General features: G+C 34.3%; 2 protein-coding genes across 2 annotated transcripts in view; one reads left to right on the top strand and one right to left on the bottom strand.

The window, feature by feature from the left end:
• The window catches only part of DNAH7 (dynein axonemal heavy chain 7), a 116,651-nt gene that overhangs the window by 75,069 nt on the left and 16,090 nt on the right, over positions 1-25,492 (top strand). The window contains exons 44-53 of the mRNA XM_054829246.1: positions 604-784; positions 2,060-2,245; positions 4,376-4,539; positions 9,333-9,487; positions 10,391-10,581; positions 13,579-13,712; positions 14,420-14,755; positions 16,905-17,031; positions 18,205-18,399; positions 21,374-21,466. Of these exons, the coding sequence (XP_054685221.1) occupies positions 604-784; positions 2,060-2,245; positions 4,376-4,539; positions 9,333-9,487; positions 10,391-10,581; positions 13,579-13,712; positions 14,420-14,755; positions 16,905-17,031; positions 18,205-18,399; positions 21,374-21,466 (1,762 nt within the window). The remainder of the gene's footprint in view (positions 1-603; positions 785-2,059; positions 2,246-4,375; positions 4,540-9,332; positions 9,488-10,390; positions 10,582-13,578; positions 13,713-14,419; positions 14,756-16,904; positions 17,032-18,204; positions 18,400-21,373; positions 21,467-25,492) is intronic.
• On the bottom strand, positions 18,991-25,145 carry LOC129207799 (baculoviral IAP repeat-containing protein 5.1-like). The gene is made up of 3 exons (XM_054829258.1): positions 24,523-25,145; positions 23,949-24,063; positions 18,991-19,116 (listed from the first exon to the last, which is right to left on the bottom strand). Exons 1-3 carry the CDS (start codon positions 24,630-24,632, stop codon positions 19,012-19,014), a joined length of 330 nt encoding a protein of 109 aa, XP_054685233.1. The 5' UTR covers positions 24,633-25,145; the 3' UTR covers positions 18,991-19,011.

Raw genomic sequence — 25,492 nt, forward strand, 5'->3', positions numbered from 1 at the left:
GAAATACTGTTTTAGTTGAGGATAGGGATATTCTAGCATATTTTTTGCTTGTTTTTGGAAAGATAAACAATATGTTTTCAGTTATATGTTACTTCCAATATTCTCCTCACAAAAATATCTGTTGAAAAGATTGAAATCCTCAAAACTGGAAAATAGATCCTTGGATGTGAAAAGCTGGTTTGGTTTTTTTATTTATTTTATTTTGTGTCACAGTTGGCTGTATGTGTGTGTACAGTGTCCGTGAGTGTTACTTAATATATATTGATTATTTGTGTGTTTCTAATGGCACAAATCGATAATGGATTCCAAATTATGATCAAATGGCATACAGTTTGGAAGCATAATACTTTTTGCTTTTAATTGTTACCTCTTATTACAGAAAAAAAATGCAAAAACTGCATAAATCAGTATCAGGCCAGAAACAAGTGATTAAGTAAAAACCAGTTATCTTCAGATATCATCAAATTATGAAATGGAATATTGCATGAGCTACTGAGTTGCTGAGGTTTCCCTTAACGTTTCCTGTGTTCATTTTTTTTAATAGTAACCCTGGAGTGAAGATGCAACTTTTAGATATTTAATTTATTCTTTGATTTTATTTAGAGTGACAAAAAATGTTGCACCTAAAAAGCTAAAGTTGAATCAAGCTGAAGGAAAATTAAAGATTGCTATGGATGGTTTAAGAAAGAAACAAGCAGACCTGAAGAAGGTTCAAGATAAATTGGCTATACTCCAACAGACACTGGAATCCAAGAAACAGGAGAAGGCTGACTTGGAAAATCAGGTATACAATGCAAAAGATGAACTATTGTTTTACTGATATCCAGAAAAGTTATTTAAAATTTACTTCTTTGTTAAATGGTATTTTTCCTTTTAACTGCCAATATGTTGAACAAGTCATATTTTTAGATAACTATCTTTTTATTTTGGTGTAATGGTCTTGAAATTATAAATGGGCAAAGCATGGAGAATAAATGCTTTAATGTAATAGAAAATGTAAGTATTATGAATTTACCAACTGATATCCTTCTCCTCATATCTGCTTTCTTGTGAGGAGATAAATTTTCAGTTATTGTACTATGAGTTTGATTCATCCACTAACTTGCAAATCGGTACATTTAAAGTTTTGAAAGTTTATTTATCCCTTCTGTGCTAATGCAATTTTGAGAAGGTTTTTGGTAAACTCTGTTCCTGACTGCTAAATAGCTGTTATGTGTGCAGAAATAAGCAACGTTTAGAAGACAGCATTATTTTTTTAAGATTTGCAATACATCATCTTGAGCTTTGTTTACAAAAATAGTTTTGGATTTTGAAATGGAGCCTTAATTCTTGTCTGTACTTAAAGTCAGCTCTTTGTGTGTTTCTTCCGCATCCTCATAAGGTTTGGAAGTAGAAGGGAGGGATAAACTATGCAAGCAGTTTGTTACTGTGGTGTAAACTGGCTGCTGTGGTTACCAGAAGAGAGAGAGAGAGAGGATTGTAACAACAGCAAGAGTTGGCATCATTTTCCTCCTATCCCGTGCCTGAAATATGTCTCTACTAGTTAGTAAAGTATTCAAACAGAGCTGGATTAAATTCCCGTTACGTCATATTTTTTTGTTAGATTAGAAACATGCCTGGAAAGATGGCTTAGTTAAAAACTGACAACAGAAATGCAGATTATGTATCCATAAGGATGTTTTTTGCAGAAAAGAACGTACCTACTTTCATGACAAAGTGATCTCTTTAGGGTGTTTTTGTTTCTCTTGTGACATGTAGATCATTTCCTTAAGTATTAATGTTTTCCATATTGCATACGGTGCTATTTTGAATTGCTTGTTTTATACTGCTCTTCTTCCTTTATTTGGATGAAAATGTAACTGAATAGACTTTACTGTGCTGGTACTGAGGTTGTTTTTATTCTTTAAATATTTCCATTATAAGAAGGTGTTTTCTTTCTATTTGATGAAGTTACTCAAGAAAAAATCAGCAGAGGAAAATAATCCTTGAATGCTTTTAATATTTATAAAATGTCTTTAAAGTGATCATGTAATATAATCACAATTTTTTTTATTCTGAGGTTGACTTATGCAGCAAAAAACTACAGCGAGCAGAACAATTGATTGGTGGCCTTGGGGGTGAGAAAACTCGCTGGCATGAGACTGCTTTGGAGCTGGGAAGGCAGTACATCAATTTGACTGGAGATATACTTATTTCATCAGGAATTGTGGCTTACCTAGGAGCCTTTACATCCAGCTACAGACAAGTAATGTTTACAGTGATTTTGTCCCCATGTTTTGCAATAATCTAAATTTTATTAATTTTTCTTCTAATATAAAGCATGTATTTTTAAATTATGTTTTAATAGAATTCATAAGTGGAACTCAAACTGTATTGTAGGATTTTGAGTTTTGTTTAGAAGAGTCTTGGGGGAAATTCTTCCTTTGTTCTACTGTAAAGTACTTACTGCTGTGTAAAGCATGGAGTCCTTTTGTTGCTTTGCTTCTTTAAAGCAATTGCCATAACTTTATACCTCATGGCTCTAGTTATTCCTATTCAATTAAATGGCTAAATTCTCCTTAGCTTCAAAGAAAACAGAATTAGCTTCTATTTCAACAGCAGCACAGTTAAGCAAGTTCTGAAAGTAGATTAATTCTGTGCAAAAAGAGATAAAAGATACAGTATCTCAATAACATAGCAGATTTGTGCCTGTAACTCTTACTGAAATAAATAGAAGTTTTGAATACAAAAAGATTTTGACATGGCAGCTGATTTTAGAGGTAACAAAATTTGGGTGTCAAAATTGCCCTGACTTTGAAAGGTTTTAAACACCAAAACCTGTCACTGAATTCAGCCAAAGAAATTAATGTCCATTTCTTTTGAAAATCAGGTTCAGGGTATCAAAAATTGCTAAAAATTAAGAGAAAAAAATCAATATACCCTATTTAAACATAGAATTTGGATATAATCCTTATTTCCACTTTTCCTTCAATGTACTTTGCCCATTTTTCTTTAGAAAATTTTGTACTGCTCTTTCAAACAATTATTTTCCTCATAATGTCCACGTTGTGATGCTGACTATTTTAAAACTTTATAGAGTGAGAGTTTATGGTGTGAGTATTCATAGCATAAATAAATAGTCAGCAGTTTTTACAATTCCAAATAACAGAATTTTGACAGTGTTCTCTTTTATGCTTATAACCTACATTGTGTATAACATTGTGTCTGGGTAGGTAGGAGTACTTTTGGTGAAATATATTAAGGGGTGCTGAACTGTATTCCGGGCAAACGTAGATGCAGATGATATTCATAAAAGGCAGAGACATGTGCATGATTATTCACTAGAAATGAATACGTAGTCATTTAATCTGAAGAGTTTAGTGTAATGTAATTCTCTCTGACTGCAGTTTCTTTCTCTGTGCAACATTAGGTATGGATTCCTGGTTGCTTATTCTTACTTTCATGATTGTGCAGATGTGTATTAGTTAGGTATCTCTTTCAGAAATTGTTGGATAGCATAATCACTTTTGTGCAGTTCTTCATTTCATCTGCTGCTATGTTTCGTTTTGGTGTTTTTTGGTTTTTTTTTTTCTCTGCAGTTTTCATAAGAGAAAAAGTTACAATATCTTTTGGAATTAAACTTTGTTTTATGCAAATTGATGAATCCTTCATTCACCACCTCTGTGAATGGGTCTAGCCCTTAGACCATTTCATTTAACACTGCATTTCTGAGTTCGGTTGCTTGAGGCTTTGCCAGCTAATTTTTAGTTTGGAATACTACACCATATTTCTTTGACCTTATATATAGCTTTCATGTAAGATTGCGCCTTTCATATGAACATGCTATTTCTATACATTTTCCATCTTTAGAAGCATTTTTCCTAGTGGAAAATGCTTTTTTGTTTGCATATTTAAAAGTGAGTGTCTTCATTATTATTATGTGCCATGCAAACATGTATAGTTTACACAACTGTTGTGAGTTAGATGATACAGGGAACAGTGAAAAGCGACTCTAAATGATTGTTAAATTGTTTAGTTAAGTCCAGACAAGTGCTCATTATGTGTGTCCTGAGAGTTAAATAATGAATTTTTTTAGTTAGAATATGTGCATTCGTTCTACACTCATTTTATAGTATAAAAGACTACTGCTAAAATGGTAAATAAAAACATAACAACGCTCTGACCAGATAAACTATTGCGTATACAGAAATCACATACAAATGCATTTTTAGAGACATTTTTAGACATTTTATACCAAAGGATCTTTCCATTTGAAGATAGAGTTATCTTGCATGTAGCAACTGTTAAGGGAAAATGGGTTGAAAAATACATTTCTAATAGTTTGAAAATTTTGTGAATAGAACTATTTGTTAATATTTGTTTTCTTCTTATCTAGATGCAAACTAAAGAGTGGGCATTGCTATGTAAAACAAAAAACATTCCTTGTTCTGATGATTTTTCCTTAATAAATACCCTGGGAGAACCAGTGGAGATCCGAGCTTGGAATATTGCTGGACTACCTTCTGACGTGTTTTCTGTTGATAATGGCATCATTATCTCGTAAGTACAAAAAAAAAAAAAAAAAAAAATTACAATGAATGATTTGCATTTAATAGCTTCTTACAACATGCTTTTCAATTATTATTTCTATAGAGTTTTCTATTGTATATAAAGTTTAACAACCAGAATTATAAAATGACTGTAATGTTTACATTTATAAGAAATACTAATAATACTTTTAAACTTTATAATGTAAAGTTTTTAAATCTATGAATTCACTCCTTTTCAGCTCCTATGGATTGCTATAATGGTACCTTCCCCTCCTCTCCCCTTTTTTTTCTAAAAACATTATTGCACACTGGATTCAGTTTAAGACATCCTAAAATGCTTCAGGCATTGAATTTATATACTATTCTTGTAGTATAGTCAGTAAATATGGAAGTAATTCTCCTTTAAAAAGCTAAAGCTCTTGAATTTTAAAGAAATATGCTGCCATCAGTTGCTACCAAGAGGTGTTTCTGCAGAGGTAGATTATTTTGCTAATCTTTCTCTGAAGGTCACACACTTTTCCCCTAAGACGGCACTGGAGATACTATAGGTAATGTCTTGATTTCTTCTCTATAAACAGTTTCAGAGTTTATGTTGCCAACTGGTAGGAGACTAACATCCAGACTTGTAACATATTTAGTGTGTAAATCCCTGACGTTTTGGAAGTGTTGATTTGTACACTGATGAGCTGAATTTTTATTTTGCTAGGGCACAGTAACAAAACCACAAAAAAAGGCCTATGTATATCTTCTACTGAAGGCACAGTAAGGGAGGTGTAAAAAGTTGGAATGGAGAGAATTCCTAGTCTCCTTTCTTACAGGGGATGATCCCAACCATACGCTCTTGCCAGTTTCTTCCTCTATTTCTTGCCTTTTATTCTATGTGCTACTAATCTGCTTCAACAAGAAAAGGTGAGATAGGCCTTTCCTGCAATGACCTCTGGTTTCAGAAAGGTGTGATTTCACATCACTTTAGGCAGTTGGGAGTTAGATATTTGATGAAAGGTGAAAAGGTGAATCTGTACTGACAATTTGGAGTCTGTTTTCTTGAGGGCCTCATTCTAACTATCAATATTTCATACAGACTAGTCATTCCTAGGATCCCTTCTGGAGCAGAACCACCTGGCATATTCCTAGACAAAAGCTAAGAAAGCTTTGGTTTTTGGATCAGTGTAGGGACCTCTTTAGTAGGCATTATGAATGGGGAACCACAAAGTCATCTTTGCACCTAGTCCAGTCCCCAAAGAACTTTAAAAAATTATTAAAATATGAATTCATAGCAGAAATTTGATTACATCTTTGGAGCATTGGAATTTACTGAATAGTTAAAAGCTTGGCAGTTGCAATTGTAGCTTCCAATTGTAATGCATTTGAAGAAAGTTCTGATGAGGTAAAAAAATTATCTTTCATTTTGAAATCCCCTTTTTGTTTTTAATTTTTCCCTTTTGTAATTATCTTAAGATACATCCAAATAAAGTACTTTGACTTTATCTAACAAAACGTTTTAAAAATTCTGCATATTTAAAGATATTCTCATTCTTATTTGGAAAGTGAAACAAATTCTGAAATCTCAAATTCCCTCATAGAAAGAAAATAGGGATCCTATGAATTCTAAATCTAATATTATTGCCTTTCACTTTTAAGATGATTCTGCATTCTTATGTGGTGTTCTAATACATGCACATCTATGTCTTACAGTCAATAGACTTACTTTTGTCTGGGCAGAGTTCATCTGGTATATGTCAATGTCATAATCAGTGCAATCATCAGTGATTTGTATGACAATGTATAGCATGGGAACTGGCCATGTTAATGTTTTAACATCTAGAAATATCTACAGCTCACTAGTGTTTAGCTTTAGATTAATGTGCCTACTGATGACTGAGATACATACAGCACTGATGGTTTTGTTAAATACAGAGCTGGATGCTTACAATAGGCTAAGCTTTGTGACCTTGCATAAGCAGTTAGGATTTTCATTTGGACTTGTGTTTGTTATGACTGTAAACAAAGAACCTCTGAGTTCTGTCCAGTATGCTTGCTAATGCATTGCTACTGACTTTTAGCTTTTAGGTTTTGTTCTTAGCACAGCTGAAGCTGAATTGACCGTGGAACAATGTTGCTTTAACTGCTTTTCTGTTTGTGATTGCTACCCATTTACTTCATGTCTAGTTCTCTTTCTGTATAATGAATAAATCTTGTAATTCTTTTCCATAGCCAGGTTAATGGTTATCAAGTCTATGATAACATGTACCTAACATTTATGCATCTTTTTTACAGTATGCTACTGCTGAAAGTTACTAATATAAATCTTTAATTTTTGCTACTGTTTACATGAAAATTTTTCTCACTGTTTGAGGAGTCAAATGTTGTATAGCACTGGTGGATGAATACTCTTTTACTGTAGAGTGAATCTTAGGTTTTTGCATGGAACTGAAATTGTATATTATAGGGTTAACCTTTGGAAGCATAGATGTGTGGATGATACTTCAGCTTTGGCACCTGGATAGGTGGCAAAGTGAAAAATTAAACAGATAAGACAAATATAATACACTAGCTCAAGAACATCAACATATTTTTATTTGACTTTAAAAATTGACATTGATTGTACTTCTGGAAGCAAAACTACGTATTGAAGTTAGAGGATATATGCTGGGATTATGATTGTATATGTAACTTTTAAAGTAATTACTGTATTAATAATTCCATCACTCAGGCTAAACAGTTGACAAATGTTAATGAATTCAACACTTCTACAGTACATCCTAACACTTCACTTTTATAAAGCTTTGATCAAAATTCTCTTTGAACTAATGGAAAGATGATTAGCATTTTAAAACTAAATAATGATAGCTTTTAATTCTGAAGTGTGAGATAGAATCTACCTCAAATTGATGATACATATTTTACCTGTAGCTATGAGTTTATTGCTAGATGTATTTTATATTAGGACCCTAGGAACCATATAAAATGCAACTCAAGCTTTTAATCAAATTTTTTACAAAGCAGAATTAGAGAGCTATGTAAGGATAATTTGCAAACATACACAGTGACTGTTTATGCATTCCCATCAATGAAGAAGGATTTTATCATTGATGAAAGCTATGTGTGTTTGGCTGTTATTAGAGAAGCACTCTTTAGTTATTCAGTCTTAAGTATTTCATGTCTGTTATGCAGTGCATCTGAAATGGGATATGCTGAAAATAATATGTGAATGAAACTTTGAAGTAATTAGGGAAAGAAATACATAGATTTTGGCTGAGGTTTTCTCAAATCTTAAATTCCTGTTTTAAAATAGCAAGCAAAATTATTATGAGCACATTACATAAATATTGTCTGGTTTAGAATGTGCTTAACGTTTACTGTGTTCAGTTTACAGTAACTGCTGTATCACCTTGTGTCATCTTACTCTTAAAATCACCTGGCTATATATCCCTTGTGTCTCCCTTTGGGTTCTCATAAGCAACTGAACCACCTAGCAGTTTGGGAGCTCAGCAATTCTTTCAGTACACTTTGAATCCATTGGTGAACACTGTTAGTGAGATTGTCTTCTAATACTGCTGATGCTACTGCCTCATCTGACAGATGTTCAGATTTCAAATCCTCTGTTTGCTTCTCTAGACCTACTGTGTTACCTAATTTGTCCTTATCTCTGTTTATCAAATTATTCAGAATAACTTGTAACTTTACAAAGCCCACATTTTAACTTTCTTAGCGTCTGCTTAGATATCACACTGTCCTGGTGGATTACAAATGCATTTCCCGAATCTGTCAATGCATTTTTACCTGTGAAAGCTTTCTCCCTTCCTGGGTAGGCCGGACAGGGTCCCTTCTAGATGAACTGTTTTCCTAAATCACTCCACAAGGGGGAAGAAAGCCATCCTTCTTCAGCTGGGGAACGGTCACTCCCCAGTTCAATTTGTGATCCATAACACAGAAGGAACCTCTGTAGCATCCCATGTATAATCTCAGGCTGCTGCCACACATAGTACATTTGTCTTCCAAAACTTTCACTCCTAAACTTCTGCTATCTTGCTTCCACAATCTCAGTTTTCAGACCAAAGAACCTACCTCCATATATATTTCTTTTTCTAAGGGATCACATTTATTTGGGCACATTTTACCGTGCAGAGATTCTGCAAGCAGGATCAGTCATGACTTCTGAGCAAAAACTTATTTTGTCACTAATACACATATGTGATAGTTAGGACTAACACTACTAAGCTAAACATCAGTTTGCTCATAACTGCATCAAGAACATTTTATAAGTTTGTGCTAGCCAGAAGGCTGGCACTGAGTGGGGAAATGTTGGCCTCCATTGCATCTTGGAAAGCACTGATTTTGGATCGTGCTGGCTGCCAGATCTGACATCAGTTGCGAAAAAAAACCCCAACCAGTGTCTGCTTTTTACTTCTTTCCCAAGTTCTATAACTTCTTGTGAGTTACTATTCACAAGCAACCAACCTCCCTTTCAGCTTTGTTTTCACTTTTTATATGTTACGTAGTTTTGCTTATCTAGTCTCTCTCAGCTTAAAAAAAAAAATTTTTTTCAGTAATAATAATCCAGAGTGACACAGCTGCGCTTCACAGCACTGCATCTGAGTCACAGATAGCTGAACCCTTGGATTAAGAGTTACATGCATGTTATTGCATGTTGTTATATTTACACATGTATAAATGGGCCTTACAACTATACTTAGTCCTTAATAAGAAGTTTGTAGAATAGGGATTGTTACAGAATACGAAGGATTTTTCTCTCTTAAACCAGGCTTTACCTATTTTAAAATTACTCTCTTTTCCCTTTAGCAATGCAAGAAGATGGCCTCTGATGATAGATCCTCAGGGTCAAGCAAATAAATGGATAAAGAACATGGAAAAAGCCAATAGTTTGCATATAATCAAACTCAGCGACCCTCAATTTGTTACAACACTGGAAAATTGCATTCAGTTTGGCAGTCCTGGTAAGTTAATGACTAATGAAAGTGTAAATTACAGAAGAGCCTGGAGGGGGCACAATTAGCTAAAAAATGAAACCTCAGTGAGTGTCAAACGTTCTCATAGTTAAGGAAAACAGAAATTTTTTTTCTTGTTTGAATCAAATTAGTATTATAGTAATTGAGGTCTTCACCCCAGGTTATAAGATACTTCTTAGCATAATATAATTATTATGCTCAGTTTACTTTGTATCTTTTAATTGCTTTATGAAATTTTCAATTTACTTGTTTTCATGTTACAATAATTTTATTTCTAAAAAGTAATGTTGTTTTTATTTGGCTTTTCAGGAGTATAAATACCAGATTGCTAGGTTGTGATCATTAATGATTCTTGTATTCTCTGTAGTATCGTTATTGCAAGTAGTCTAATTACCCTCAAATAGAAATTAATGAAACACATAGTTACAACTCCATCTATTTTTCAATGTCTAACTGGACTACAAGTAAAGAAATGGTTTGTTTATTCTTCATTATTTCTTTCTTGATTTTGACAATCTCATATGCTTACAGTAAAGACTGGAGCAGACTCGGTTACCGAAAATTATTTCTGTGGCATGTGGCATTTAATTTGTTGTTATTTCCCTTTTTAAAAATTGTAGCCTTAAACTGCTGTTCTAAGCTAATGGCAGCAGTAATAATGATAGCATTTTAGTTGCTTTTTTGCAAATTGATATAGTATTAGAAAAAGAAATTAAAGGTACCATTTCTTTGATTCATTTTTCAATCATTAACCTTATCTCTATATATTGCTATTAATATTTTTATTGTTTGCACACTGTAAATACACATTATGCATACGTATTGTAAAGAACACTCAATCAGTAATATAAATGTGAAGAAAATCCTACTAATTCTTATGTTATTTTGAAGTGCTACTGGAGAATATTGGAGAAGAACTTGATCCTATCCTAGAGCCACTTTTGCTCAGACAGACATTTAAGCAGTCAGGGACTATGTGCATTTGCCTTGGAGACTCCACTATTGAGTATGCTCCTGAATTCCGCTTTTATATCACAACTAAGCTGAGAAATCCACATTATCTTCCCGAAACGTCTGTTAAGGTGAGAATTTTGATAGTGAATGTGCAACTTTCTTTTAATTTTAAAGTGATTCCTTGGCTAAAACCAGGGAAGAATTTCTGGCATTTGTTTATTCCTTGTCCCCTGACAACACTGGTTATGGTGTGGGTTCTTTTGGGGTTTTTTGGGGGTTTTTTTTGTTTCTTTTGTTTTGGTTTGGGTTTTTTTGTTTTGTTTTGTTTTGTATTTTTAGATTGCTGGAAGAGTGGTATCATCTTAGAAATTTTGACTTTTTTCATATCTAACACTTCACCTTGTGATACTGTGATTCTTTCATACTGTCAGGAATTTATTTCTTTAATTATTTTTTCAACTTTCCCAGTCTGTATCTCCTGATGCTATTTAGTCACCTTTTAATATAAAAATATTTACAAGGACTTAATATAATAGTCACCTCACATGCAAATTCTACATTAGGCTTTCATATTCATGATTGTTATCTGTAGTATAGTTAGGGACAGGAGTCTGAGCAATTACTGGCACTGTGCCTTGTTTATAACAGATCGAAAATATTTACAGATGTATATATTTGATAACTATAGCTATTCTTATTTTTCTATGTTAGAAAAAAAAAGGTGGTTTCCTGCTTTAAAGAATAAAATTGGTGTATTAGTCTTTTTGAAGTTGCTTAGGAGATGTGTTCCCCCTTTTATTTATTACTATTTTTAAGAACTGTTTATAGAAGAGTACTGCAATTTTACACTTTGGTTAAACATAGATTATACTGAAACACGAAACATTGAAAAAAAAATTTAAACTATTAAGATATTCAGTAAAATAGAAATGTAAGCTGTTTCATGAAGGAGTACTGATGCAGGAAAAATGGACAAAAAATAATGAAAAGGAATAACTTCAGTTCACTTCAATGCCCATCAAATCACCTAGACATTGATCTTTTATCAAAGAAGGTAATTAGCTGCATGTTCAGAAAAAAGATGAAATATGAAAGGAAGATAACATCTAAAAGATTTACTCTTAGAGTAAAGCTGTACAGAGGCTATTTTCTAGGAAAAGTTTTTTGTTTAAAGACAGTTAAAATCTCCTAGTTGCCAATCAACAGTCAATACAGTCTTCTTTTTATTTCCCCCAGAAAATAAAGTTTCTGAAGATGAATCTTCTCTAGTTGAGTTCCATGCAATCAGACTTAAGTTGTTAATTGCTCTAACAAGGAGCAGTTGCTTCTTGACATGGTTGGGTATATTCCCAGCTACCCCACACACTGCTGAGCTAGCTGACTAGGGTGGCTTATGCAAAGGGAGCAGGAGGCAGAAAAGTACTATCTAAATATCTTGGTCTGAAGCTAATTGCAACATCCATTGGAGAATCTGTCCCGAGGATTATTTAGGAGCTAGCTAATGAAATGAGTCCAGGGAAAGTGGTTATTGATATGGTGATCATATTTCACAGATTGTACTGAATTCTGATGTGACTTACAAAGTAAAGCCTGCAAAGAGACATAGGTAGGTCGTGGATTTACACTACATAGATATGCATTTGCAGTTATTAGCCACTTTGAGTAGCTTTTTTCCTGTTTCTAACATTATTAAATAAATATAGTGAAATCCACTAAAAAATTAGATAATTTTCAGCACTGCCGAGGTAAAGGTGAATTATTCATGTCCATAAAAATTATCATTCTGTCCCTCAGGGACCAAGGGGAACTGTAGAATGTAGACAGCATTTTGCACTTAGACCACAGTGGTTCCAATATCTGAACCAGCCTGAGCATGGCACCTCTGATTGAAAGCTAACTCATAATGCTCTTTGTAGCTAGCCTTTTGCTTTGAAGAAGGGAAATGGATCCTATAGAAGACTCTTGAAGCTTTGAAACATTAGGTCCCTCTTATATTTCCCATTACTAAAATTGTTAAATAAGGTGAGGAAGAAAGAGACCATAATGCTTGTGAAGATCTTAGTGATTCTTAGTGTCATATAGAACTGAACTTCCTCTCAAAATTCCTGTGTGCAAGAACAGTGTGATATGCTATCTGTGCTCCTATTTTTTTTTTCAGATGAGGCTTACTATAACAAAAAACTATTAGTGATGTATTTTAAGAAAGTTAAAATACCACCCCTCCTAACTTTACAAGCAAAACTCATGAAAAAAGCCTCAAATGTTTAGACAACTTTGAGGTATTATTAGTGGCAGAAGCAGATCAAGATAAATTAACTTCACAGGTATTCCATATTCCAAAAGGCAAATGTTCTTTTGAAACACAAGTCAATGGTATCTGTACCCACCAAAAAAGCCCAAAGAGAATCTGTAGTCACTATATTGCCTAGTCAATTAATTAAAACCAATACTTTCATCAGTCTTGATGATTGATAAGTAAATTATTTTCTTGGTTTTGAACTACACGAATCAAACTATTTTCTAGCCTTCTGCTGGTAGTGTATTCCTTCCTTTTCTCACGTAAAATATTTACATTCGCCTGTAAAACATTTTTGCCACTTCAGCAAGAGCGTGTAGGTTTTTCTGGATCCATTATAAATATGTTGTAGGATGGGAATTCTTTTAAACAATTTTTTTTTCCAGTTCTTTATTTTTCTCATGAAAAGGAGAACATGATGGTATCCTAATTCTAGGATACAAATATCCCTGTAATAACACCACAAATTGCATGTGACCAAGGCCACTGAAGGGAGAAAACATATGTGGCAGAGGTAATGGTGTTCATTCATGTTGTAAGGACCAATCACTTGAAGCACTGATATTCAAAGTTTCCGTGTAATTTTGAGGAACAGAATGAAATTCTATACATTCTTGTCACATCCCGTTTAAGGTTAACTTTCTGGGTTAATCCTGGAGTTAGCTTTCCAACGTATCATCTTAAACCCTCAGCTGCAATACATTTGCTCTCAAAGTTTCCTTGAGCATATTACATGATATTATACAAACCTCGTCTTGTAAATGAAGAAGCATTTTAATTGCATCTGGCCATAATTGTGCTATCTTTCAAAAAATATTTCTTCTAACAGGTAACGTTATTGAACTTCATGATAACTTCAGAAGGAATGCAGGATCAGCTTCTTGGAATTGTAGTTGCAAGAGAAAGGCCAGATCTTGAAGAAGAAAAACAAGCCCTCATCCTTCAAGGGGCTGAGAATAAAAGGTATCAAGATAACTTCCCTTGCTAGGGATAGAAGCAGATTGCAGTTTAAGGAAATACACTCATGGGAAATACATTGCAGAGACTTTTTTTTTGTTGTTTGATTTAACAGGAAATTCAAGACTGCTATTTTTGAGAGCCCAAGCTTAGGCTTCTGTTTGGTTTTTTAGGCTGATTTGGATGCATGCTTTTACTCATATTCCTAGTGGTTGTGCCTTTGTACTTCTGATATGGTTTCCTATTTCTGGGATTATTAGAAAATGTTAAAGAGCTGAATTGTGGGTTGTGTAATTGCAAAATGTAATTCTTGAACCTGTCCTCTGTTTTTATGCATCCCTTCCGTAATGTTGGTATATGATTTACTGTCCTCACAAACTTTGACTAGATATTAATGGTTCTGGTTTAGAAATGTTTTCATTGTGTGTTAGATTTGCACTGATTGTACATGACAAAGAGCATCTTTCCCCATGAGTCGAAGCATGGAATGTGCAGTATTCAAAGTGGTTTGTCACTTCCTTCCATTGCTATCCATTTTTAGCCTGAAAGTGGCTAAATTTTTCAGAAATTTAAGGGACTGTTTAATAAGGAAAAAAGTTTTTGTTATTTAAGCTGCATACCATGAATAGAATCGACACTTTGTCTTATTTTATAGAAACTAACAGAAAACAGCTGTAATTTTCACGTGTGAAAAATCTTGTATATTATTTTAGGCAGCTAAAAGAAATAGAAGACAAGATTTTAGAAGTTCTTTCAGCCTCAGAAGGAAATATTTTGGAGGATGAAACTGCTATTAAGATATTGTCTTCTTCCAAAGTTCTGGCTAATGAGATTTCTGAAAAGCAAGCTGTAGCTGAAGAGACAGAAAAGAAGATTGATGCTACTCGTATGGGCTATCGTCCTATAGCTATCCATTCGTCAATCTTGTTTTTTTCTATTGCTGATCTAGCCAACATTGAGCCAATGTACCAGTATTCACTCATGTGGTTTATTAACCTTTTCATCATGTCTATAGATAATTCAGAGCAATCAGAAGTTTTACAAACAAGGTAAGAGTGATAATTCACAATTTGTAATTGGTGATGTATTCATAGTTACTCCAGAAATGTTACTGTCATTTCTCCAAAGTGTATTGTCTCAGGCATTGCATTTTGAAATATTTTTTGTATATATATATGTCAGGTATTTTCCTGGAAAATAATTTATTCATAGGGAAAAAAAAGGTACTATATATTACAAGTGCAACACATTCCGCTATTTCTGTTTAGTAATTGCTGCCTCAAGTGGTGTGTGAAATTACAAAGTATCAGTTAGATAAACACGGTCCACTTGCTTTGATTTTTATATTTCATGTAGTGACTTTATATGTCTCTAAAATATGCACAAAAAAAATTTTCACACAACTGGTGAGAGAGAATGAAGTCTTGTGATTGGGGCTCTTGGCTGTAGAGTGTGCAAGGCAGTTATTAACCCAACGATTTTTTAAATTCAGCTTGATTATTGTCTTATAGTTAAGGTGTCCCTCCCTCTTCCAGCTTGTTCACGAGAACAGGAGAAACTGCAATCTTTAATGATCTGAATTTATTTTACATGTGATGGACCTCACTTATGATCACATTAGGATTATTCAAAATATACCCTTGAAGTGAATTATCTACAAAGAGTTTGTTAAAGAGTTTTTCAGTGTTCTATCACATCAGTTACTAAATTCTACTTTAGTAGGTTTATTTAATCTTCAAATCATAGAGCATTGTTCTGCTACTTAGCTACTTGCCTGTGCATCAAATGAACAAAGAATGGGAGAGGGAAACTACTCTCCCAATTTCTATATAGAAAATTTTTTTACTTAATATATTAAGACTTTAAATCTTACTCTTTTATATCTCAAAACTCCCCTGTATGCCTGTGTGTCTAAATTAAAGTAAGCAATAAATAAAATAATCTCATTTTGATTCAGAACTTTTCTGTCAGCAGAAATATAAAGATACAGGACCTGAATCCTAGCTGATAGTATATATTTCCAGGGAATGGCTGGTGTAAACCCATTTTGATAATTTTGCCCAGTGAAGGCAGAGGAAGACAGAGTCTGTGAATTAATAATTCACATAAGACTGTTTGTTTTGGGCTATCTTCACTAGTCAGACATTTTTTACTACAAGGCTCTGTGCTGAATTTTTTTTTTAATCATTCTTTTCTCATGCAAACCATGTTACTTCTGTAACTTGAACAAAGTTTACATTTTCTCCCATGGGCCGTCTGTGTCAGTATTTTGTGTATAAATTGTATGTATATCAGTTTAACTGATGAGGAATCAGTAATTTTGAAAGGATTTAAAATGCTAATAAAAAAACAGGAGCATTTATATATTACAGTAATAATATTAAAAATGGTCAATTTCATGTTAGCTGAATGGAAGAAAACAAAACCAGATTGAAACACAAGACTGGAAAAGAGACACAGATCAAACAACATAGCTTGCTCTCAATCCGCTGTCATTAGCTTTCCACTTCTCAATTACGTTAGATCAGCCTTAGGCTTCTGAATGATCACCGTATCTGAACTGCAGGAATACCCTCCAAGTAGCTCCCTGCCAAGGGATTGGTGAACTAGGTAGTTGGAAAAAAAGCCATAGCACCTCTCCAAATCTTTGTTACTACCTTGGAAGAAGTATTTGAAGTAGTTGTGCAAATTCAGACACTGCATTTTTAACCACCCAAATGGACTTTTCTTTATTTTGACTAGGTGTTCAAGGTATTCAAACTTAAACTTTATAAACCAATACATGGCTTCCTTGCTTTGTATTTAAAGGAAATTACTGATATTAAATCACAGAGTTTTAAATTATAATGTATTAAGGAAAACGTAGAATGGAAAATACATTTCAGATAACCTTAGAAGATGGACTATTTTGATTTTGGCCCTCGTATTTATTTTCATAATGAATTTTAAAATTGCTGCTCTCTTTTGCCCCTCTCGCTTCCTCTGAAAATCATGTGTTACTAAGATGTAATTGTACTTCAATGTTTTTTATGTTGTTTTGCGCACAAAATGGTGCATGCATTTAATGATTGCTTTGGGATAATTGACCAGAGAGTTCATTAGAACAAAGAAGATCTAAATGGTTTGTAATAGGTTTCCAGAGTGCATACTCCTTAGAGTGATATTAATGGAAAATTGTTCTTCTTCTGACACCTGTAGGTTGAAGATTCTCAAGGATCATTTTACTTACTCCCTTTATATCAATGTCTGTCGCTCCCTCTTTGAAAAGGACAAGCTGCTCTTCTCTTTCTGTCTAACTGTGAATCTCCTGAAAAATGAAAGATTGGTAAGTAATGAAAAATAATTTGCACTTTGATATGATGTATATTAAACTGCATATACAAACTATCAGCAGTAGGAACATACAGGATAAGAATAGAAAAGTTCATATCTAAGTATATTACTTAAGCCTCAATTTTGTGGTGTTTTGTTTTCATTTTAATAAGCAATTATAAGCATTGAAAAAGATTCTCTAGAATAAAATAAATATATAACAAACAGGTCTGACAAAACCAAGCTAGATGATAACAGTTTTTCTAAACATTACTTAAACCAAAACCCAGCCTGTTTTTTCTTACAGTGAACACTTTGCAAAATTTTACTGTTAAGTATTCTGAGTTCTAAGAGCATATCAAAATGAATTGTAATATTGATTTAAGAAACTACTCGTCTCTTTCACTTAAGGTGCTAAATGTGTTTATTTTTTAATAGAATTCCTCAAAATCAAACACTTTTACCAACTGAATTCTATTAATTTCTAGTAATTTTTTACAGGATTTTTAAAATTCATAACGAAATAAATTTATTTTAACCATATCATCTACAAAACAGTGTTTATGGTTGCTTGGAGTTGTTTCTTTTAGTGTAATATGGAAACATCTAAAACTTTAGAAACTTTTGAAATTATTATATGGGGGAATACATAGAAGTGAATTCTTTCAAGAGCTGACAGCAATAATCATGGTACACTATTTTCCCATTCACAGGGACTTCAATGTACAAATTCAAGCCATCAAAGAAATTTTGAGATAAAGGAGTATTGAGAAAGGAATGAGACATGTAATAGGCTGATATTTCTTTTTCATATTGTAGACTTGCATTATAGGAAAAGGTTGCAATATGCATGGTTCCCTGAAATATTTCCAGTATTTTTTTCCTTCAACATTGTGGGATTTGAAGAATGGGTCTAAAAATCTCATCAGTTAACATTGTTCATTCCCCAAGTTAGAAATGCAGATGAATCTTTAAATTGGCTCATATCTTACATTTTTTGATTCCTTAAATTCATGTTTAACTGAAAACCAGACACTGAATACTTTAGAAATAAGCTTTTAGTAGTTGTATAGAAACTTTTTCAACTGGTGCGAGAATTCAGATAAATGTAATGATTTCCTGGATAATGTACTAAACCCATTAGATTTTATTTATTTAGTCCTGAGAGTAGTGTTTTTCTTTGTAGATTAATGAGAATGAGTGGAAATTTCTGTTGACTGGAGGCATAGGTTTGGACAATCCCTTTCCTAATCCATGTACCTGGCTTCCTCCAAAATCATGGGATGAAATTTGTCGACTGGAAGATTTGCCAAGCTTCACAAACATTAGTAAGGATTTTACACGACTGAAGGATGAATGGAAGTTGGTATATGACAGCTTGGTATGTTAACTTTCCTGGTTGCTTGTGTTCATAAGCTAATTAACACACTGAAAATATTTATTCAGGGAAAAGAAAGTGCTGTCATTTTACATGGTCTTACATATATGAATGTAAATATTTAAACAAATGGTGCATAGTTGTAGATTATTGCCAATTTGTCAGGTGGCTTCAGAATAGCATTTGGATGGAAAAAAGGCAACAAAACCTGGAGTGGTAAGGTGATAGTGAAATTTGCTAAACTTAAGGCAGCTACTGTCCCTTGTCAGTCTATACATTTCTTTACTATGTTTTGAGGATGCTTTTTCATGCTGATTTCCTGGATAAGTGTAAAACATCAGATATTGCTATGTAGAGAAACTAGAATGGGATTCGGGAGACCCAGTTCTTTCAGTGACCTGATATATGCATGAATGACTGACTTTGTCTTTATCTAACTTCATCACTGTTTTCTTAAAATCTAAGGTCTTTAGATGAATTTTACTCCACATTTGGGCACTTGCTTAATCTTTAATCTTACTATAACGCCTTTTATTTTATCATACTCCCCCCCCCTTCTGCTTCTTGATATGCAAAGTGCTTATTATACACTTACCATCTGGACAATTAAAAATGTTATCCTTCTTTCCTACTTGCACCACATCTGACCATAACCACTTCCATGTTCAGATAATACTGTCCATTTGTGCCAGTCCATTGAACCACTTTTGTCACTGTTAACTTAAATGATGAAAACATATCACCAATATTCAGTCAAATAACCCAAGACAACTTACACCAATTTAAAACACATTGTGTTTTATTCATTTTAAATGTCAAGGATTTAGAAATCCTTTCTATTTAAAAAAATGGTCTTAAAGTATGCAGAGAGAAAAAGAATGGATTTTGGTTGGAAATGCTTATAAATGTATGATGAGAGACATTCAAGAAACTAAGCAGCTGCAGCTCTTTCAGTTGTCCAGATTGCAGGAAGCAGGCAAACAGCTGAGTTAAAGTTTTCCTTGGGCATTTACAAAAAGACACAGCAAGTTGGTTGAGGGCTTTTGTTCTTCTTTGGGAAATAGTTGCTTGGAAAATGAACAGAGAAATGATGGCATTTGAAAAAGGGATTGAGGGAGTGAACTACTTCGTTATGCACTTTGGGATTATACCTTTTAAAGCAATGCCTAGTAAAAATGAAAGGTGCTGACTTTCAGAAGTAAAGATTCAAGATGTGTGTGATAGCTATGTGTGCATTCACACACCCAAACTGAAATAAATAGAAATCCCTTCATTTAAGTAGCATTCAATAAAATGAGATCTATAGAATCAGGTCATCAGTTAACTGATTAATAAAGAGTAACACTGAAGCCAGGAGCATCCAGTTACTGAACCTTGAGTGCTAGATCAAAAGGAATAGCATTATCTGTCACTGTCCTGTGACAACAAAGAGTTGCTGTCCCTTTTACTCGTTATGTGAAAATATTTTCATTACCTATCTAGCTTTAATACTAGCTTCTACATGTGAATGCACTGGAATTTTCAAAAATGCTAGTTAATGGGTCTTGGGGAATATTCCCTTTTGTTACCTATATTCTTTTATTAGTGGTATAGTTTATCCCCAGTAATATGCAACCAGCTCTTTTTCCTGTCATTAGTCATACACAAATTTAAATAAAGGGCAGTTTCATGCATGTATGTTAAAGAGAGAGTGCACAAAATCAGCATTGCTTGAGCCAGCTTGTCATCAGCAACCATACACTAATATGAATGTTTTTCAAAGGAGTTTGAGATGCACTTTTCTCCTTCTACTGTTGTAGATCAGATTGCTTCCAAAAGGAGAGGAGACCTGACTTCAACTCCCTAATTCAGGGATGCCATGTATTTTATCTAAAGTTGTATTGCATATCTTGGAGTAGGGACTGAAACTCTGTTCTCCTCTAGCTGGCTGACTTAATCTCAAAGTTACTGATGCATCTCCTCTCATGGAAAAGTGAGGATTTTCATCAGTGGCACAACTCAATGGAGTCTTCAGTGTAACCTTCATTCTTCAATGTTTCTTAACTCACTCAGTTTTCTACAAATCTTGTAAATTTTTAGCTAAACTCTTCAACAGCTATTACAGATATCATTCTGAGGTACCTATTTTTTCCCATGTATTAATATAAAAATAATGCAGCATTCTGGATTCCAATCTGAAACTAAGTGCCTAGAAGTTGGGGAAAGAGGGAGCCAGGCTGCAGATCCTTAGCAGAACATGAGCTCCACTGTGATTTGATTTGCTAAATCAAAGTTGCTCAGAATACAGTTTGTGCAGGTCTGTCTGCATACCTCTGTGCCCAACCCTCTACAGGCAAGCCTAAAAGGCTCACCAGCAGAGCTGTAATACCAGTTTCCAGAAAGGCATACCTAGCTGGCACTGTACTTCAGTCTAATGAGAAGTTAACATGCCACAGAACCACTGCTGTTCCCAATCTGATAACTGCAATAACAACAGCTGAATTATTCATAGGCCATTTACAAACTAAGTTCTCTAGTACATTCTTTGACTTAATTTTCTGATTCTTGTTTTTCTGCATTCAGATGCAACCTAACTCATAGTTATCATGTAATACTGTAATGTGATTGTTATTGATTATATGGTTATCATTGTAATATTGAAGACTAACGCCATAATTCAGCTCTAACAGAAAGAGGGAAGTGGATTTTCACATTTCCTCCAGCTCATTCCTTCTCCACTTTCTAGAGATGACTTTTGGGTTATTATCTTTTAAACACTTAAATTACTATAACTTCTCTACTATAAGAGAAGCTTCTTAGATAAACATATATTTAAAGTTGTTTTTCTTTAAAAAAAAGATTTAAGCATGTCAACCCTGTTTCTGTAGATTAGAAAAAATACATCATGGATCAATGTGTCACGTTAAACGATAATTTACTTCTCACTATAGGTAATTCACAAATGTTTTAAAGAATGTTGAAATACCTATGTTTTTAGGATCCCCAGCATGAGGATTTTCCTGCAGAGTGGCAACACAAGTTGGGGGAGTTCCAAAGGATGCTCATCATTCGCTGCCTGAGACCTGACAAAGTACGTATGAAACTTTCACCTTATTCAAAAAGGTCTATTCAAAACCAAAAGTATTTGCAAGCATGCATTTCATGTGTTGTCTATAACCATTCTACAACAGTCTATCATAAAGGGAAGTAGGAATCAATGAGATTTCAAAAAACCAGCAAGTTTGACATGGTAATGAAAAAAACTTTTTAAAACAGAAGGGTAGGCCTTTAGCTTCTGTTAACTTTCAGTGTACACAAAGTCCCCAGAGCTCTCCCTCAAGACTGTCTCACAAACCTTGTGACTTTCCTTTTTCAGTACACTTGCTATTTTTTCTTATGTAACTTTTTTGATGGATGTCACTATCTATGGTAAATTTTGTCTGATCTAGGAAGATAATGTAATGGTAAGCAGGAATGTAGATAATGTAGGTGCTTAAAGGTAGCAATTATTGCAGACACACAGATCCATTTTGTTCTGTGGAAAGTGTTTTGAAGCAGAACTGTTCTGATTTGAGTCTGTCTAGCTGTAAGGCTTGAATGTGGCAGAGATCACAATAGGTGCTCACAATTGTGAATCTTTATTCCAAAAAAAAAAAATCAACCTACTAAAAGCCAGAATATAAGTATTTGCTTAGACATTTTTCATATATTTACAGGTTAGTGAGACTACTATTAGTCCACACCTAGCCATAATGACAAAGCACATTGTGAATGATAGGAGTTAGTATAAACTGTTATGACCTCCGTTCCAGAGAGCCTGTGAAAGGAATTCTCTATGCTTCCTCACACAACTGTTCAGCTTTATATTAGTACTTAGATAAAAATATGAATGTTTTTACCATATAAAGACAAGAAACTTTTAGAGTCAAACTTTACACTTCTCCTGGATTTTTTTTGACTGGCAGTATGAGCTTTCAGAATGTTGTGCAGATGGATCAGCATGGAGAGGCACTGGCAGTGGTGGTGTATACTGATGCTTGGAGACAAAGTTATCCACAAGACGCTGCCTAGTTGCGGTGACTTCTTCTTCAAAAGAGTTTATTATACTTCTGCCAGTTTTGCGCTTAAAGCAAAGCAAAAGATTGAGACTTTCAGTTGAGCAATTTATTTGACTAGTTCAACTATGTTCAAAACTTAGATCCTCAAAAAACCCACTAATCTGCTACTAATTCTAGCTTAGAAGTCTACTTTTGGCTATGGTCAGCAGTGCTGCTGTCTGAATGGTGCAGAGCAGTCTGGCAGATGTGTCATATGCATACCCCTATTTGATTCAGAAACTCCTCCACCAGCCTTGCCTGTAGGGCTCAGTTCAGTGACCACTTTTGGCTAAGTCTCATATGCTTTTTCTTTTAAGTCAATTGTGAACCTACTGTTTAGTTATATTTTAAATCACATCAGGGAGGGAAACTTCAGTTTGTTTCTTCCATGTGATCTCATTTCTCAGGATGTATTAGGATATTGGTACTTCAAGATGGCAGCATGCTCTGATTTAGCCCTAATGCATAACCTTCCAAGCTAATGGTGACAGTGTTCTCGGGGGCAAAGTGTCCCCACTTGAAGTTGCTGCTTCAAGTTTTCTTATATGCTATACTTAGAAATAAAGTAATATTTTGGCCAAGACCCCTTTTGTACCTTGGAACACTGCTCTAAATCATTCACTCTTCAGGTGAGATAACATCATCTTCTCACTTTTAGTCCACCATTTAAGATATCAGACTGCTCCCACTGCGGTATGTGATCCTATTTTTATGTATTTGAGTGTTGTCCAGGGAACTTAAATACTTAACCTTGACAGTCACCAGGTGTATTTTTCAACGTGGAACATTATTAGCAAGACAAAGATCTTATTTGTGCCAACCCACCGGGAAGTAAGATACAGAACCCTTACTGTTCCTCATCAGGGAGCATGGTTCACCTGATTCTTACTGTCCATAGGATTAGGGGTCCGTATATCAAAGATCAGCTGATCCTTGGTCAGCTAGTTAAAGCAGCTCAGTTTTGTGTGCTTTTGTATATGTCAACACTATGCCATGCATGAAATCACAGAAGTGGGGAGGAGTAAAACTGTAAAACATTTGAAAAAAGACCTTAAAGTTTGAAAGTTTAGACTGATTTACATGTAAAACTGGACACGTGACGTAATGATCTGGTCAAATTTTGTCTTTTCACGTGTAGTGTTCGTCCCTCCTGAGAAAGATAGAGCTCCTCATTGTAGAGTTTCCCAGATTGATTGCTTATTGCACCCGACGTTTTTTCTGGCTCTAATGAGTTGTTGAGAAAACATTTCTAAAGGAAATGGGTTTTCTTTCAAAAACTAGACAATAGACTACACTGAGAAGTGTTTAGGTGCAGATTTCTTAGTCAATAATGCATGTAAATCATTACTTCAGAATAGGTCATGTTCTAGCTTTACACAATCACTCCTTGCTGATACTTGGAAATCTTAGAGATGGAAGTTCTTGTTTACATTCTGGCTTTGAATCTTATATTAAGATTTATTGGTTAACACTTACAAGGAAGGTTCTCAGCCGTGTCATCTCCAGCATGTAGTACTCCTCCATTGTCAGGTCATCAAAGTGCTTGGTAAGGGATAAAAAGCCACAGCTGTGACGTTTAGAGTGTTCCTCCCTGCAACGTAAATCCAGAATAAGAACAGATATTAAACCCATGAAAGTTACATTTCAAGAACAGACAGGTCTCTTCAAGTACTTCTACTGTCTATCAGTAGAAAAAGTATCATACAGGAAACATGAAATAGATTTTAGTTGATCTCAGATAAAAGCTAGTTGTGAGCCAAGAAGATACAAGGGAAGATTTAGACTGAGTTTACAATGTTGAGAAAAACTATTTTCTACTTTGTTGAATAAAAAGCATTCTCTTTGGAGACAAAATGAAAGAACTATGAAGAATTGTGTGGGGTATAATTAACAAATTATGAACTATTTCAATGTTACTGGGTAAGATAAACTTTCAGTAGGCTTCAGTTTTGTGAACTGTTACAGAGAAATTAGTAATTTTATGAGTACAGGGATGTTGTCAAAGATGTTTGGAGGAATACTTCAAAAACATTGTTACATCTGTGCTTACCATGGGTCATCATTCGGTTCCCAGCCCTCCAGTTCTATCAAGCAAAAGAAACATTTTGCCACATCTGGTTCATTTGCATTTGGACAGTGGACAAAGCCAGCCTTTGCCATCTGCAGGTGACAGTGTAGAAGTTTAGAGCCTGATCCAACACACTGTTCATGTTCACTTCAGCAAACTGTTTCTGAGAGCTTGCAAATAATGCCTGTCACCACAATGTCTGTCAGCACAGATCAGGCTGAAAAATAAATTGTGAGGACTGCAAGCAGGTAAATAAGCAACTGGTAGAGGAAGAAGGAATAGGCTACAAGTAGTGAATGGATTTCTGCATAGCTGTGGTATCTGCAGGCTACCAGAGTAGCTTTGTCAACCAGATAATGTCTAGTAGATGCACTAGTAGCAGTGCATGAGATCTGCCATAGCCAGGACTTTAAAGAATTTAATTTTCACAGAAAAAACATAGCATAAGACCATGGACATAGAGAACCTTTAAATATAAATTATGTGAGCAAAATGCTACATCTTTGACTTCTAAGTTTTCCTGTCACTTTAGAATTACAGTTGGTCAGAACACTAAAAATTAAGTAAGTTTGTTTCAGTTATTAAACTTCACACCTTCTCAGATAACTCTTGCAGTATGACTCATCTGAAATCCAGCCTGGAAGTTTCATGTGTGTACCAAAGTAGAAGTCAGGTGGATTTTTTAATACTCAAGTCAAAGCATGCAGGGGACGTAAACATTAAGTTTTCTAAAATTTGAATAGTTTCTATTTCTGAATTTTAGGTAGCGATCATTCTACTACTTGGTCTTTCCTGTTGGATGTGTACTTGTTTTTTCTCATGTAGGCTTCTTTTTTTTGTGAATGAAAGTTTGCAAACAGAAAGTCTATATAATACAAGAAATTAACTTCGAAGTGACAAGAACAAAAACCCAAAAAACCCACCCAAAAAATGCCAAGAAAAGTAACTATAT

The sequence above is a fragment of the Grus americana genome, chromosome 6 (genome assembly GCF_028858705.1).
Source record: "Grus americana isolate bGruAme1 chromosome 6, bGruAme1.mat, whole genome shotgun sequence".
Taxonomy (NCBI): domain Eukaryota; kingdom Metazoa; phylum Chordata; class Aves; order Gruiformes; family Gruidae; genus Grus; species Grus americana.

Bases quoted from the DNA above. Each gene is read 5' to 3' on its own strand.
- LOC129207799 (XM_054829258.1), bottom strand. From the start codon at position 24,632: ATGGCAAAGGCTGGCTTTGTCCACTGTCCAAATGCAAATGAACCAGAT. The intron at 24,064-24,522 runs GTAAGCACAGAT...TTTACGTTGCAG, and splicing joins GAACCGAATGATGACCCATG to GGAGGAACACTCTAAACGTC. The intron at 19,117-23,948 runs GTAAGTGTTAAC...TCATCATTTAAG, and splicing joins CACGGCTGAGAACCTTCCTT to TTAACAGTGACAAAAGTGGT.